This window comes from Prionailurus bengalensis, chromosome C1, assembly GCF_016509475.1.
Source record: "Prionailurus bengalensis isolate Pbe53 chromosome C1, Fcat_Pben_1.1_paternal_pri, whole genome shotgun sequence".
Classification (NCBI taxonomy): Eukaryota; Metazoa; Chordata; class Mammalia; order Carnivora; family Felidae; genus Prionailurus; species Prionailurus bengalensis.
Genome location: NC_057345.1, coordinates 157953944 through 157967873, shown reverse-complemented (window position 1 = coordinate 157967873; position 13930 = coordinate 157953944). Strand labels below are relative to the sequence as shown.

The window sequence follows — 13930 nt, the reverse complement described above, 5'->3', positions numbered from 1 at the left end:
ATCCAATCTATTGTTTAAGAGGCTGCTGGGATTAATTTGGAATTGTACCACAGACAAATTTAAGTGGAAGTAGAACAGCTTTACATAGAATTATCAGCTTTAATTCTTGAGAAAAGATAGTATGGTGAGTTAATGGGCGATCTCCAACTCTACAACATAAAGAATGTACTCACTCGTGATTTAATTAAATTTGGATAATGATTTCACATAAAATATTTGTTACTAAAATCCTAACCACCCCCCAGGAGCAAACTATAAAATCGCCGTTTCTCCCTGTAACTTTTTAAATCTGTGATATAATTTTAATATTTATAAAATGATAATTACTTTAAACAGCTACATTATATGATATGTTTTTAAATCTCTGAGTGAATTGATGCAATATAATGTCTATATTCCATAATTCATTCTTCATTTTTTTCTAATAGGGATTTGAAAGCTGGTAATATTCTTCTGGGTGAGGATGGTTCCGTACAAATAGCAGGTAACGCTGATAAAAATAAAAATTCTTCTGACAAGGAATGTAGAATCATTCCAAATAAATAAATAATGAATGAATGAATGAACAAATGAATGCATGTGATCTATTTTAAGCATGTATCTGGGCTGCCCTGTTAGAGAACATTTGGGTCTGAGGCAGAACATGTTTTCCTGTCGTTTTGGTTAAGTTGTTGTTAAATCATCCTGTAAATAATGTTATTTTAGAACATAGCCTTTTGATAGAGGCAATTTTACTTTCAATTTCATTTTTGCTAAATTTCAGGTTGAATAAAGGTGGTATTTATCTAACTGCAAGAAAAGCAGTTTTGAGAGTTTTTTTGATGAGTTTGAAAGTTTAGAACCTTGTACCCTTCGATTAATTTAAACGTTTCTATTTCTGAAGCGGTGCTGAAAGCACGGTGAACTCTCAAAGTCTGTGGGTTATTTTGTGGTCTTCAGTGTGACCCTGCATGGCTGTCCGTGACAGTAGGCACACAGGTGGCAGTGCACGTCTGTAGAGTGCGTACGCTAGACAAGTGCCCTCCGTGTGCAGACCTTCTCATTCTGTTATTGCACCAGAGTAACCCGAAAGGTCTAGGGTAAAGTGTCTCCGTGTCTGTATTGACTCGTGTCTCCCTCCCATCCGTGAAGGCCTGTCTCCTCAGTCCTCTCAGCCATCACTGCTTTTTGCATTTGTGGCTGGACAGCCCTTACCTGTACCGAACTGTCCCTGTCATCATTGCAGGGTATTCAGCCCAGCCCTCTGGCTTGCAGGCATTGAATGTTATTAGCAACACGTCCCAGCGACACGCTTGGTGAGAATCACTCATGTAGCTTCTGCTGTTGAAGAGTGCTGAAGTTTGCCCCAAATGCTTAATCAGTCCAGCCTGCTGCTTTTTGAGTTGGAGTGGAAGAAGCCTCTTTTCTAGTATTTAGGGTTAGGTTCTTTCTACATCAAGTTATTAGAGCAGAGTTGATCACAGTCCTTGGTTCTAGTCTAGTTTCTAGACAAATGCGAGGATCTGGGGTATTATTAGAAACAGGAGAGCTCAGCAGAAAACAAACACACCCCCAACACAAAGGATAAGCCTTGAGTCATCTCTTTGATTCATTGTTTGTCCCTCTCTAGGTGCCAGAGAACCTGTCAGGTGATGCCTGACTTGTGTGACAAGCACAGTGCTGACCTTGGGCTCTGTATTTAGTTGGGTATATTCACGGGGGCTTTTATTTATTTTCTTTTAAAGGAGAGAATAGAGGTTTTGAAAATACAAAAGGGAAATGGAGAATTTGTTTCAAATCAAATGTTTCTTCCCTGAAGAACTAATGCTGCAAGTGTTAGCTTTTATTAGTCCTCTCTTTGAAAAGATAAATTTAGTCAAATATTATTAGTCGTTGGCTTAAGACCACTGTGTAGGCACTCTGTATATCAGTTAAACACAAAGGCCTTGGAATCAAAACAGGCCTTCGTTTAGTACCCACTGTGCAGTGTGGGGCAGGCTGTCGCATCGCTGAGCCTCAGTTTCCTCATCTGTGAGATGGTGATGATGATGCCAATCGTTCAAGGAGACACAGATATCCTTTGCAGGTGTAAAGGATATTTTTGAGTTTATTTTGAGATAGCGCGAGCAGGGGAGGGACAGAGAGACAGGGAGAGACAGAGAATTCCAAGCAGCTCTGCACTATTAGCACAGAGCCCGACGTTGTACTTGAACTCACAAACTGTGAGGTCACAACCTGACCCACAACTGAGAGTTGGACGCTTAACTGACTGAGCCACCTAGGCACCCTGTACCTATTGAAACTTAAGCTTCAGGGCCCTGTAAGTGCAGTGTGTTTCTGGGAGTTGCAGAGTGTTCTAGGTGGAGATGGAGTGTTTTAGTTGGAGAGGTGTTCTAGACCATCAAGGGGTATTCTATGTAGGCATTTTTTGTTCAATTGTCTGAAACTATTCCAGAAGAAATGACCTTAATCTTTAGGACACCAGTGAATTGGTATGAATTTTTACTTTTAAAGAAATAGACACACTTACACCTAATTTCGTATTTTTAATTTTGTGTTGTTTATCTTAAAGAGGGTCTTCCCAGTTGTGTAAGCTTCACATCCCATGAAACTTGGATCTACTCCTGCTGATAACAGTTGTTGCAGTAGTTAAATAAATGTGAGAAATGCATAGTACAACCAAGAAAATAGGGCAGTAGACAGGAATACACATTATAAGCTTATTTATTAGAGCACAGTTTGTGATTGCAATAGATGAGAAACAACTTAGGTGTCCAGATTAAATATGATACATGGTAGATCTACATTATGGGACACCCACAAGCTGTAATGGAGAATGTATACATTGACGTGAAAAAAAGTATCGCCAGGCTACATAGTTAAGTGAATACAGCAAGGTGAAATAGAATGCATATACTGTGTCACCTTTTGTGAGGGAAATGGGGAGAAATACCTCCCTATCTTTGTACAAAGAAACAGAAGGATAATGGGGAGGGGGACTTGTATAGTGCATACCTTTTATAACATTTTGAATTCTGAACTGTGTGAACAAGTATGACCTGGTAAAACCAATGAAAGGAAATGACTTCATAAACTGTCAATAAGTGAAAGTCATTTTTTAAGCCTTTTATTATAAAAATTTTCATATGTAGCCTAAAGTAGAGAAGAGTAGGAAGAACCTCGTGTACCCACCATGATCAGTTTCAGGCCATTCTTGATTCATGTCTCTTCCCCCTTCCTACATTGGTGGCCTTTATTATTAACACCAAATTTTGTTCTTGAGCCATCTAAGTTAGTGCCTTATAAGTACACATCTTGTCCTTACTCTAGAGAGAGGCTCCTACCCCACAGGCCAGAGGCATTTAGGAAAAAAACAAAACAAAAACAAAGCAAAACAAAACAAAAAACTTCAACGAAACAAGTGACAACAGAAAACATCTGTTCAGGCGGTCTCAGCCCAGGGTACTCAAGGGTACAAGGTCTGGGATGAACTGGCATGGTTGAAATTCCCGGGTCGCCTTGCAACCTTGGTCAAGCTACACACCTTCTTTAAGATTCTGTTTCCTTAAAAGAGGGATACAAATATAACCCCCCTCGCCTTTTTTTGTGTGTGTGAAATCAAATGAGGCTCCTCACACGCAGAGATCTTAGCAGTGGCTGGCACACGAGAGGCACACAGCAGCTGCTGTCATACTTCTGCTCTTCTTCATGTCCCTGCCACTCCTGCTGTTCCTGGGACCAGCAGGCTTGCGCCCATCTCTCTGGCACCGCCTGGAGATCACATGTACCTCAAATTAGTCTTGCAAGGGGTTCAGCTCTTAGGGGCTTTTATGAGTTATAAAAAGCTAATGCTTATTAATTATGGAACTTGGAAGTTAACTTGTCATTAATCTTGCACTAAGCTGATAAGGAAGTACAACTAATTTTCTGTCTTTGGTGATGAAACGATCATTTCTCACTGAGAGGGTCAGAATAGCAGTGAACAGCCTTTGAAATGCGAAAGGAGGTCAGCCCTTGCCTTATTCTGCCACTTGGCACTGTGCCAATCACTTCCTCTATTCTTCTTGTCAGATTGGTGACCTGAGCTCTTTCTCCGGGCCTTCTGTAGCATATTGGCCTTTTCTTTTTCTCACTTGGGATCCCCTGAAGTAAGGTTTCCTGACTTTTTCTCTCCCTCTTGGGCCTTGGGTTTTTCCCCCCGCTGTGGGTGGTAGTGCTGAGTGTGACCCTGTAGGCACTTGCCCTGTGGGGGCTGCTGGGTTCAGAAGGTCACATGCAGAAAGCCACCACTACCTGGGTAGTTGTAGGATTAAATGAGCCCGCGCATAAACTGCTTGGAACAGTGCCTGGCAAGCATAGCGAAGACGTTGTGTACAGCCTTTCTGTACTCCCCTTGGTATCCCTTTTGTGTGTGTGACTTCATGCTTGTGTCAGACCAACTGAGAAATCGGCATCTCCTGGATGTATAATGGTGTGCAGACAGGCATTTAAATTGTGCAGTTTCTACATCTCTGGGGCTGTGGCTTTCTGGAATTCGTATTTTCATTTTTTCCACATTCTCTAACCTGAGCACAACATTGAATTCAATTCCTATAGTACTTTAATTTTATTCTGGTTTTAACTATAAAATAAGGTTATTGCTTCAAGAAAAACACTTGTAATGTTTCCTTGGAACAGGCAGGGTGCTGCTGCCTGTCCCTGTTTTCTAGGAGTTTGGCTTTCTTGGCCAGGCAGTTGGTTTCTGGGACCAGGAGTCTTCGGGATCTTTGCTGGCATCATTGTCCAGTGGGTGGTGAAGGGGGTGTGGGTGGGAGAGTGGAAAGCAGAGACACAGCAGTGGAAGAGGTAGACTCTCTCTTTTTGTTGCTACCTATTATATTTGGATATTTGGGGAGATAGTACATTGCTTTTATTGAGGCTGTTTGTGTCCTTTCCCTTTATATCTTTATGTTCTTTAAGCCCTGTTTTTTGAAATAAAATTTAAGCAAGGGGGATGTTTGCATTTATTTCTTTGAATGTATTGTTTGTTTACCTTCAGAGTATCATTATGAGCATTGTTTTTTATTTTATTTATTTATTTATTTATTTATTTATTTATTTATTTATTTTAACATTTATTTATTTTTGAGACAGAGAGAGACAGAGCATGAACGGGGGGAGGGCCAGAGAGAGAGGGAGACACAGAATCCGAAGCAGGCTCCAGGCTCTGAGCTGTTAGCACAGAGCCCGGCGCGGGGCTGGAACTCACAGAGCGCGAGATCATGACCTGAGCCGAAGTCGGACGCTTAACCGACTGAGCCACCCAGGCGCCCCTAGCATTGTTTTTTAAAAAAAGTATTTGTCTATTGTAATAGAAAACATTACAATTTTTATTTTTTTAAAAAAACTCCTTCTACCATATATATATTTCCTTTCTTAGAACTTTTAATTTGAAAAGGGGACGTTAAGGTGCCTGGTTCAGACCATGAGAAACTCTCATTTTATACAACCAACAAGTGTGGTGAATAAGGCAAATATGCTTTGTTCTCCATCTAAAAATACAAATTCTATGGAAATTATTTATGTTTCTATTGACTGTGGATATAAAATAAGTAACTGATGTGTCTCGAGTACTTCCCACGTGCCAGGCCAGGTTCTCTGTGCTGAGCGAGCTGTGACCCTTTCCCCACAGGCCTGTAAATGTGCCCATTTTACAGACAAGAAACTAAGGTCGAGAGATGGGAAGCAAGTTTCCCAGGTCACAAGTAGGTTTCAGATGTGGGGAGTCTGGCTCCAGAGCTGTGATCCCATGTCTGTGGGATTTCCAGGAAGACAGCCCTAAATCTGTGTGTAACTGATCTCAGTGTCATTTTTTTATTTTTTATTTTTTTTATTTCTTTTTTTAAATTTTATTTTTTATTTTTAAAAATTTACATCCAAATTAGTTAGCATATAGTGCAACAGTGATTTCAGGAGTAGATTCCTTAGTGCCCTTTACCCATTTAGCCCATCCCCCCTCCCACAACCCCTCCAGCAATCCTGTTTATTCTCTATGTTTAAGAGTCTCTTATGTTTTGTACCCATCCCTGTTTTTATATTATTTTTGCTTCCCTGCCCTTATGTTCATCTGTTTTGTCTCTTAAAGTCCTCATATGAGTGAAGTCATATGATTTTTGTCTTTCTCTGGCTAATTTCACTTAGTTGCAAATGGCAAGATTTCATTCTTTTTGATTGCCGAGTAATACTCCATTGTATATATAGACCACATCTTCTTTATCCATTCATCCATCGGTGGACATTTGGGCTCTTTCCATACTTTGGCTATTGTTGATAGTGCTGCTGTAAACATGGGGGTGCATGTGTCTCTTTGAGACAGCACACCTGTATCCCGTGGATAAATGCCTAGTAGGGCAATTGCCGGGTCTTCGGGTAGTTCTGTTTTTAGTTTTTTGAGGAACCTCCATACTGTTTTCAAGAGTGGCTACACCAGCTTGCATTCCCAGCTGATCTCAGGTTTAGATGGAAGACCAATAGTGATCACTAGCTCTTATACATCTCTGTGTAACACTTCCATTTTGAAGCCAGGGAATGTATTCTGCACCTTTCCTTTCCTCTCTCTGCTCCTTTAAGTTGAGACACAAGTCTTTGGTAAGGTTTTGGGGCATAGGAGAAGCAGTTATTTTGGGTGTCGTTTGGTGTCGAATTAAGCGTAGTAGTGACACCAGACTCTTTTTGAGACTGGAAAACTTCAGGTTTGATGTAATGAATTACAACTTGAGGACTGCCTCCTCATAGTTTAAAAGAAAATGCTTTATTTCTCATATCTTCTGTGCTCAGAGAACCTGAACGTGTGATTTCCTGATCATAAACTTGGATAGATGTGAAGGTTTTTGCTACAATATGTGACAAAAGGAGTGGCTATTTGAAAGTCATGCACTTCCCACGGCCTAGCATTTTATTTTCCAGTCTGATGTTCTGTCATATTGTCAGGAAGAGCTTAGAGCTTTGTCTGGCAAGTGACTAAGCCTGTTTGTCTGGTATTAATGAGACACTGCTCTAAGCAGAAATCCATACAAAACAGGTCACTTTGTGGTGGTCACTGCAAATATATCTACCCTAGGATTCTTTTAAATACTGGCCACTCTTAATGCACTATTAAAATGTTGATTTCAGAACATTTGATTTCTGAAGAACTTTCTAGAAGCACACTACTGGATTATATTAGGTAGATCTCATGTTCATTTTCTTATTTTTGCCTTTTAACTCCGAGTGTGTATATGTGTGTGTGTGTATGTGTGTGTGTGTGTGTGTGTATGAATGTGAATTTCCCATCCCTGGTTTTTCATAACAAACTGGTCCTGAGCTCAGACAGCCTCATACTCCAGAAGTCTAGAAATCTATCATTACATCAATCTCAGTGTATCTGAGACTGTCCCAGTGAAGCTTATGTATGCCTTAGGTTCTTTACTAAAGGACATTGGTATGACTTTGGGTAATATCTCTGTTTTTTGGGAGGAAGATTATATATCCTTAGTCAGCCTTTGAGTACATCTTGAACTTTATTCATTCTGGGTCTCAAAACAACTATGACTAACATTTCTGCCAGGAATACATGCAACTAGATTTAACTTGCTTCCAGCGCTCCAGTATTATTTTCAAGGAGCCAGAGGAAGGTGTGTGTGGTGCTGGAAGTTGTGTGGTGTGTGTGTGTGTGTGTGTGTGTGTGTGTGTGTGTATGTGTGTGGTGGAGTTTTTATTCCCATAGCTTTTAGGCTCTTTTGTTTTCCTTATGTACTCTTTGACCCTAGTGAAATGCATTTAGATGGGGAGGTAGAGGAAACAGGTGGAGGGAGTGTATCTTTTGTTAAGAGGGGCTGCTGCTTCACGCAAGGTAATATGGGCTCCCTGTGTACAAGGGAGGCAGCCTCTGATTAATATCAGAAAGGTCTGGCGTGCCTGGGTGGCTCTGTAGGTTAACTGTCTGACTTTGGCTCAGCTCATGATCTCACGGTTTGTGGGTTTAAGCCCTGAGTCGGGCTCTGTGCTGACAGCTCACAGCCTGTAGCCTGCTTCATGTTCTGTGTCTCCTCCTCTTTCTGCCTCTCCCCCTGCTCACGCTCTGTCTTTCTCTCTCGATCAAAAATAAACATTAAAAAAAAAAATTAAAAAACATATCAGAAAGGTCTGAAGGTCCCTGAGGCATCTGAATCAGGAAATGACAGTGTCATTGTATTTTGGTGCCTTGGCCTAGAGCAGGGCTCTGACACCAGACTGCTGTGGTTTGAATCCTGGCATAACTCCTCCTAGCCCTGTGACCAAGTTATTTAAACACTTGCGCCTTAGTTTCCATATCTGAACAATGGAAAAATACTAGAGGGTTAAAGGAATTAACACATTCCATTTTAGAATTAGTTAGCTCACATTGCTTCTGTATTGAAATGGGGGTGGGGTCCTTTAATTATTTAGACATTGTAAGATCACAGGGAGGAGGCTAGGAGGCAAGGCTGTTGTAGGCTCTCCGTCTGACCGGCCATATCATTTTGCTCTCCCGTTTTCTTCACCCCATTGATTTCCCCCCATATCACCAGAGTGGAAAATCCACAGTGCACATCTGACCATGTCATTCCTTTGCATAAAGATTAAAACTGTTGCTGGGGGGATGAAGCCCCAGCTCCCCAACATGGCATGTGAAGGCCCTGCCTGTTTTTCCAATCTCGTCTGCCCGTGCTTTTCTGCTTCCTGCTTTAAGGCAAGTTCTGCGTTAGCCAGCTACAAATGAAATGATTAATATGGTGAAGCAGAGCACACAAATTAAAAGCATTGGCATAGTCAGAAAATAGAGTCCAAGTACAAATTAAGATCTTTGGAGGGTATCAGAGTGCTTCATAGTGAACCACAATGTATGTTGTGAGTTTCAGGTAGTTTATAATTATGTGAATTATGGTTTAATGAATTATGCCAAAATTTTCATATATTCATTTTTTTGTTTGTTTAAAGAAATAGGGACAGCAAATTAATGTGGCTTTCCGAATTTTGGGATCTTGACAAATCAAGCGGTAACATTTGGTGAAACCTCTAGCAGGAAGCAAGAATGCCATTCAATTCTGGAAACCTAGTTTTCCAGTCCATCTGTCTATCATCAATGGGAAATACTTGGGGAGATTTTAAGCAGCTTCCTACCCTTTAACAGCTGCTAGCAGTTGCTTGAGCAACAACGTAAAGAAGTCTTATGAGGTGAACGCAATGGGAGGAATACCTTTGCTTTGCTCTTGCTGGAATATTTCCCCGGTGTGCCTATTTAGCTGCATGGGGCACAAGGTTGAGCTTCAAGGTTTGAGCATCTAGGAAGACATGGGGCAGATGGGACTTAGTCTTCCTTCTTCCTTCCCTCCTCCCCCCCCTTCCCTTCTTTCCTTCTTCTCTTCCTTTCTCCCTTTCTGCCTTTACGGGCCTGTAGTGTCATTATTAAATTACATTTTGTATATTACCACAAGCTGCTGAGGTCTGGGAAAAACAAGAGTTGTTAGAATACAAGCAGAGCAGTCCAACTCCGTTCTTCGTATGATCATTTCTTCATTTATTTTTCTGCTTCCCAGAGCCTGCATTTGTTATGGCAAAAAAACGGCCCTTCCCTGGAGAAAAGGCGAACATTAACCGTATGGGTTTTAGGCGCCTGAAGTGGTTGGTTGGCAGATGTTTACTACATATTTGCTGTGTTGTAGGCATAGCCCTCTGAGTGGATGTGGTGCTTAGCAAGAGAGACCTCGTCTGCTGTTGTAAGTTTACCGTTCAGGTGAAACAAGTATTATACAGTTAACAATTAAGTTTAATTTCAAAAATTTGTAAGCAGAGGGAAATGTGTATACCTGGGCAATCTAGGTTAGCCACATCAAGTCTAGTGTAATAGACTGTCATGGGGAGAAATCTTTTTTAGTATTTCATTAAACATTTTTTATATGTTTGTTTATTTTTGAGAGCAGGAGAGAGTGAGCACAAGCCGGGGAGGGGCAGAGGGAGAGAGGGGACAGAGGATCTGAAGCAGGCTCCGCTGTCAGCATGGAGCCCAATGTGGGACTCGAACTCAGGAACTGCAAGATCATGACCTGAGCTGAAGTCAGATGCTCAACCAACTAAGCCATGTAGGTGCCTGGGATAGATCTTTTTTTTTTTTTCTTTTTTTTTTTTTTAAACGTTCATTCATTTTTGAGAGAGACAGAGTATGAGCAGGGGAGGGGGCAGAGAGAGAGAGAGAGAGAGAGAGAGAGAGAGAGAGAGATACACAGAATCCAAAGCAGGCTCCAGGCTCAGAGCTCCAAGCTGTCAGCACAGAGCCCGATGCGGGGCCTGAACTCACAAATTGTGAAATCATGACCTGAACTGAAGTCGGACGCTTAACTGACTGAGCCACCCAGGCACCCCGGTGCCTGGGATAAATTTTAAATGTGTATGGTAAGTAGGAATGATTTGGGAAAAGGCGTTTTTGATTAGTAATATAAGTTACTACATGTATCATACCATAGGTTAGAGGTTTTTAGGAAATTTGAATAGGTAACACATTTATACTTTGGGATGTAAATTTAACACTTGATTACAAGGAATACACTTGAAGACACAGGAGCGGAAGATTATCTAGCTTTTCAAGTCACTGACAATCTGTGCCCCTAGCCAAGTCTTGCTGGCCATAGTTTGTATCACCTATAAAATGAGGTGCTTGGGTTCTCAAGTTTCCTTGTAACTCTAAAGCTGGTATAATTTAATACAGAAAAACTATAACCCTCATGCCCACTAACAGAATGCCCTTCTCACAGTTTTCCTTGCTTCTTTTAATGGCAGCTCTGTCCTTGCACAGAATAGGCCAGGAATTGGTATTCCCTGGTCCTTCTCTTTCTCTCATACCCATTCTGTCAGCAAATCCTCTCATTAACCACGTCTCACTGCCTCCCCTACTGTCCTCGTGCTTTAGGCCACCTTCAGCTCTTGCCTGGGTTATTGTGGTGGTCTCCTGAGAGGTCCTCTTCTGCCCTTGTCCCCTCTGTTCTCTATGTGGCAGCCAGAGGGATGCTGTCAAACTCAGTCGCCTTGTGTCATGCCTTTACTTGAAGCCTTCCAGTGCCTTCCCATCTCAGAGTGAAGTCAAAAATATTATGGTGGCCCACCCGGCCTTACAAGATCTGTTCCCTAACATTATCTTGTTGATCCCATCTCTTCATCTTCTCCCTCACTCCATTCTAGGCAAACCGGTATCCTTGCCATGCATGCTCCTGCCTCAGGACCTTTGCATTGGCTGCTCCATCTGGAATAGTCATTTCAGTACCTTCTTTAGAACTTAGCTCAAATGTCACATCACTGAGGCTTCCAAGGCCATCCTATGTAGCCTCCTCTACCCCCTATGCCCTGGTCTGTTTTTCTTTATGGCATACATCAGTGTACCCTGTGTTAGTGTTTTTGAGGTATGATCTTAAACCAGCAGTGTCACCATCACCTTAGGAACTTGATAAAAATGCAGATTCTTGTGCTCTTCCTCCCTGCACCTGCTGAATCTAAAACTTGGGAAGTAGAGCCAAGCAATCTGTATTTGAAGAAGCACACAGGTGATTCTGATGCACACTAGTCTGAGAAGCACTGCTGTGTATTATATTGCATTTCGTAATTTTGTTGATTAACCGTATTTACCTCCCCTTCCACTACTGCCCCAACTTATAGACCAGCTCCATGAAGGCAGGGTTTAAAACTGGAAATGGCACTTAGAGCACAGTAAATAGTTGCTGAGTGAGTTCATGAAAATATGACTATTTAGTAAATTTAGATTAAAAGAATACTGAGCAACAGAGTTTAATACATGATCCTCATATTTCAGTGACTCTTCAATGTTAAGAGTTTTAAATGTGAGGTTTTCTTTATTGCAGACTTAAAAATATGCAGAATCTTTGAAGATTGTATTAGCCTCAGTAATCCTTCTCAAAACTTTGTAGAAATGATGTAAATTGTTTAAATACTTGTGGCAACTGGAAATATGCTATTTTAATCATCTCCCACAGGGACCATCTCTTGTAAAGTGTACAGATGGGTCATTCTGGTTTATTGAAAGCTTCTGGTATGAGAGCTCGTCAAGTGGAGATTTATGTGAAAAAGAGCACCTGCAGGTATATGAATATTGCATTGGAAATTTAGACTTATTAATATTTGATCTAAGTTGCTTGTGCCCGTCTTGGCAGATATGGGCAGCCAGGAGCCCCTGTTGACTTCCACAGCCTGCCTTTGGTTTGGGAAATGATAGTACCTGTGTAATATGTTTACCTAGTGCTCTCCGTACAACGGCTTTTTCAGTTCAGCAGAGTAGTTCTTAGAGATGAGGGGATTGAGGACTGCTAAGCCATTGTGGACTCCTTGAAGGTCATTTTGAAGGTCATAAAAGCCAGTCTCAGATCTCTTGACGTCTCTTTCCATCCTTGGCTCATTTCCTTACCATTGGGCTCCCCCTACCCCTGCCTCTTAACTCTATGCCTTTTGACAGTTCTTGACCCTCGGGCTCAGTTTTTTCATCTACAGAATGAGAAAGTTTGGTAAGACTTTCTCTAGGACCTGTCTTACATCAGAATGTTTTAGTGGCCCTTCATTAACCTCAGTCACTAGAGAAATTCTCCATCCTGTTTGAAAGCATTCAAATCAGAGGATGGTCTTGGACATGGAGGGGAGAGTAAGCCAAGTGATGTGTCCTGTTACTAGTTTCACCAGAGCATCTTTACAGATACCCCGTCCCCACTGGGGAGCCAGGGAAGAATGGATTTGAGATTTGGGGATTATCTGTGGTTTTCTTTTGTTCACCATAATTACCACTTGTGATAGAAAGTTGACCACTAGTGAGTTCTTGGTCATGCCCATCAATGACGTGAGACAGCTGCCCCTTGCCTGGTTCCTTCAGCACAGCTGGTCTGGATTACTGCTCCAGCCTCCCCAGCCCCCTGCCTTCTGCTGGTGCCCCACCAGGTGTGGCCTCTGGCTTCACTGGTCACTGGATATTCACCTGCTGTGGCTCTGACGTAGTTGGGCACATGATCGGTGGTTTGCTGTCGTCTTAGACTAGTGTTGTTCTTCACGCTTTAGCTAATTGATCACATTAGCCAACTGAACTGTGAACCAAATGTGAATTGATATCGTTTTGTCCTTTTAAAGGCTTATCGTCCTGAGTGAGAATGGGGAGAATGAGGAATTAGGGAGTGAGTGGCAGCTTGTGTAGCCTCAACATTTTTACCAAGAATTCTGTTGAAATTTTCTTATTTGTCTATCATATCATGAATGTATATTGATTCCATGTACAAAGTACAAACAAGTGCTAAGAACTTCTCCTTTTGTAAGTTAAAATTTAACACATTTGAAGGAAACCTGTCAATGGCACTTTTAAGAGTGTATCCATATGTGAGGCCAGCCATGGGAAGGTTTGCTTCTTTGTGTTTCTTTTATTTTGAAAGGTGAAACTCTACCTTTAGGGAATAAAAATATGGTGTCTTCTGATTTCTTCTTTTTTTGTCAGAAAAGGCTGTGAAATTGTCGTTCTCTGATGTTTCATATAAGGTCAGGACTACCTCTCCCTCATTCACAGATGGGAAACATGGATTTGTTCAGAGCAGTTGAAAAGTGACTCCAGGGGGCAGACTCTGGAAATATGGCAGATTGTGTTTTCTGTCAGTGGATGCCTAGACGCCATGTTGTGGTTGGGGGTTGTAGCCTGTGGAGCCAAAGAAGGCCATTGAACACCTTTTGTTTACATGAAGGAATAAATAGAACTGAAAAAGTGGGAGTCTGATTAGGGGAGAGGAGATTGGGTAGAGAACGAGGGTTTCAGAGAACTGGTTCTGGTTCTGTCTGGTTCCTCTTGGGATGTCAGCCTTCCTCCTGAGCGGGACAGGTGTTGTGTCCCAATCTGTAATGAAGTAGTGTGTGAGTAATTGATCACTAATAGTAGATGAGATGC

General features: G+C 41.7%; 1 protein-coding gene across 2 annotated transcripts in view; it reads left to right on the top strand.

Annotated features, from left to right (window-relative positions):
• The window catches only part of STK39 (serine/threonine kinase 39), a 312459-nt gene that overhangs the window by 80398 nt on the left and 218131 nt on the right, over nt 1-13930 (top strand). For both annotated transcript variants that reach the window (XM_043576954.1, XM_043576955.1), the window contains exon 5: nt 429-484. In XM_043576954.1, the coding sequence (XP_043432889.1) occupies nt 429-484 (56 nt within the window). The remainder of the gene's footprint in view (nt 1-428; nt 485-13930) is intronic.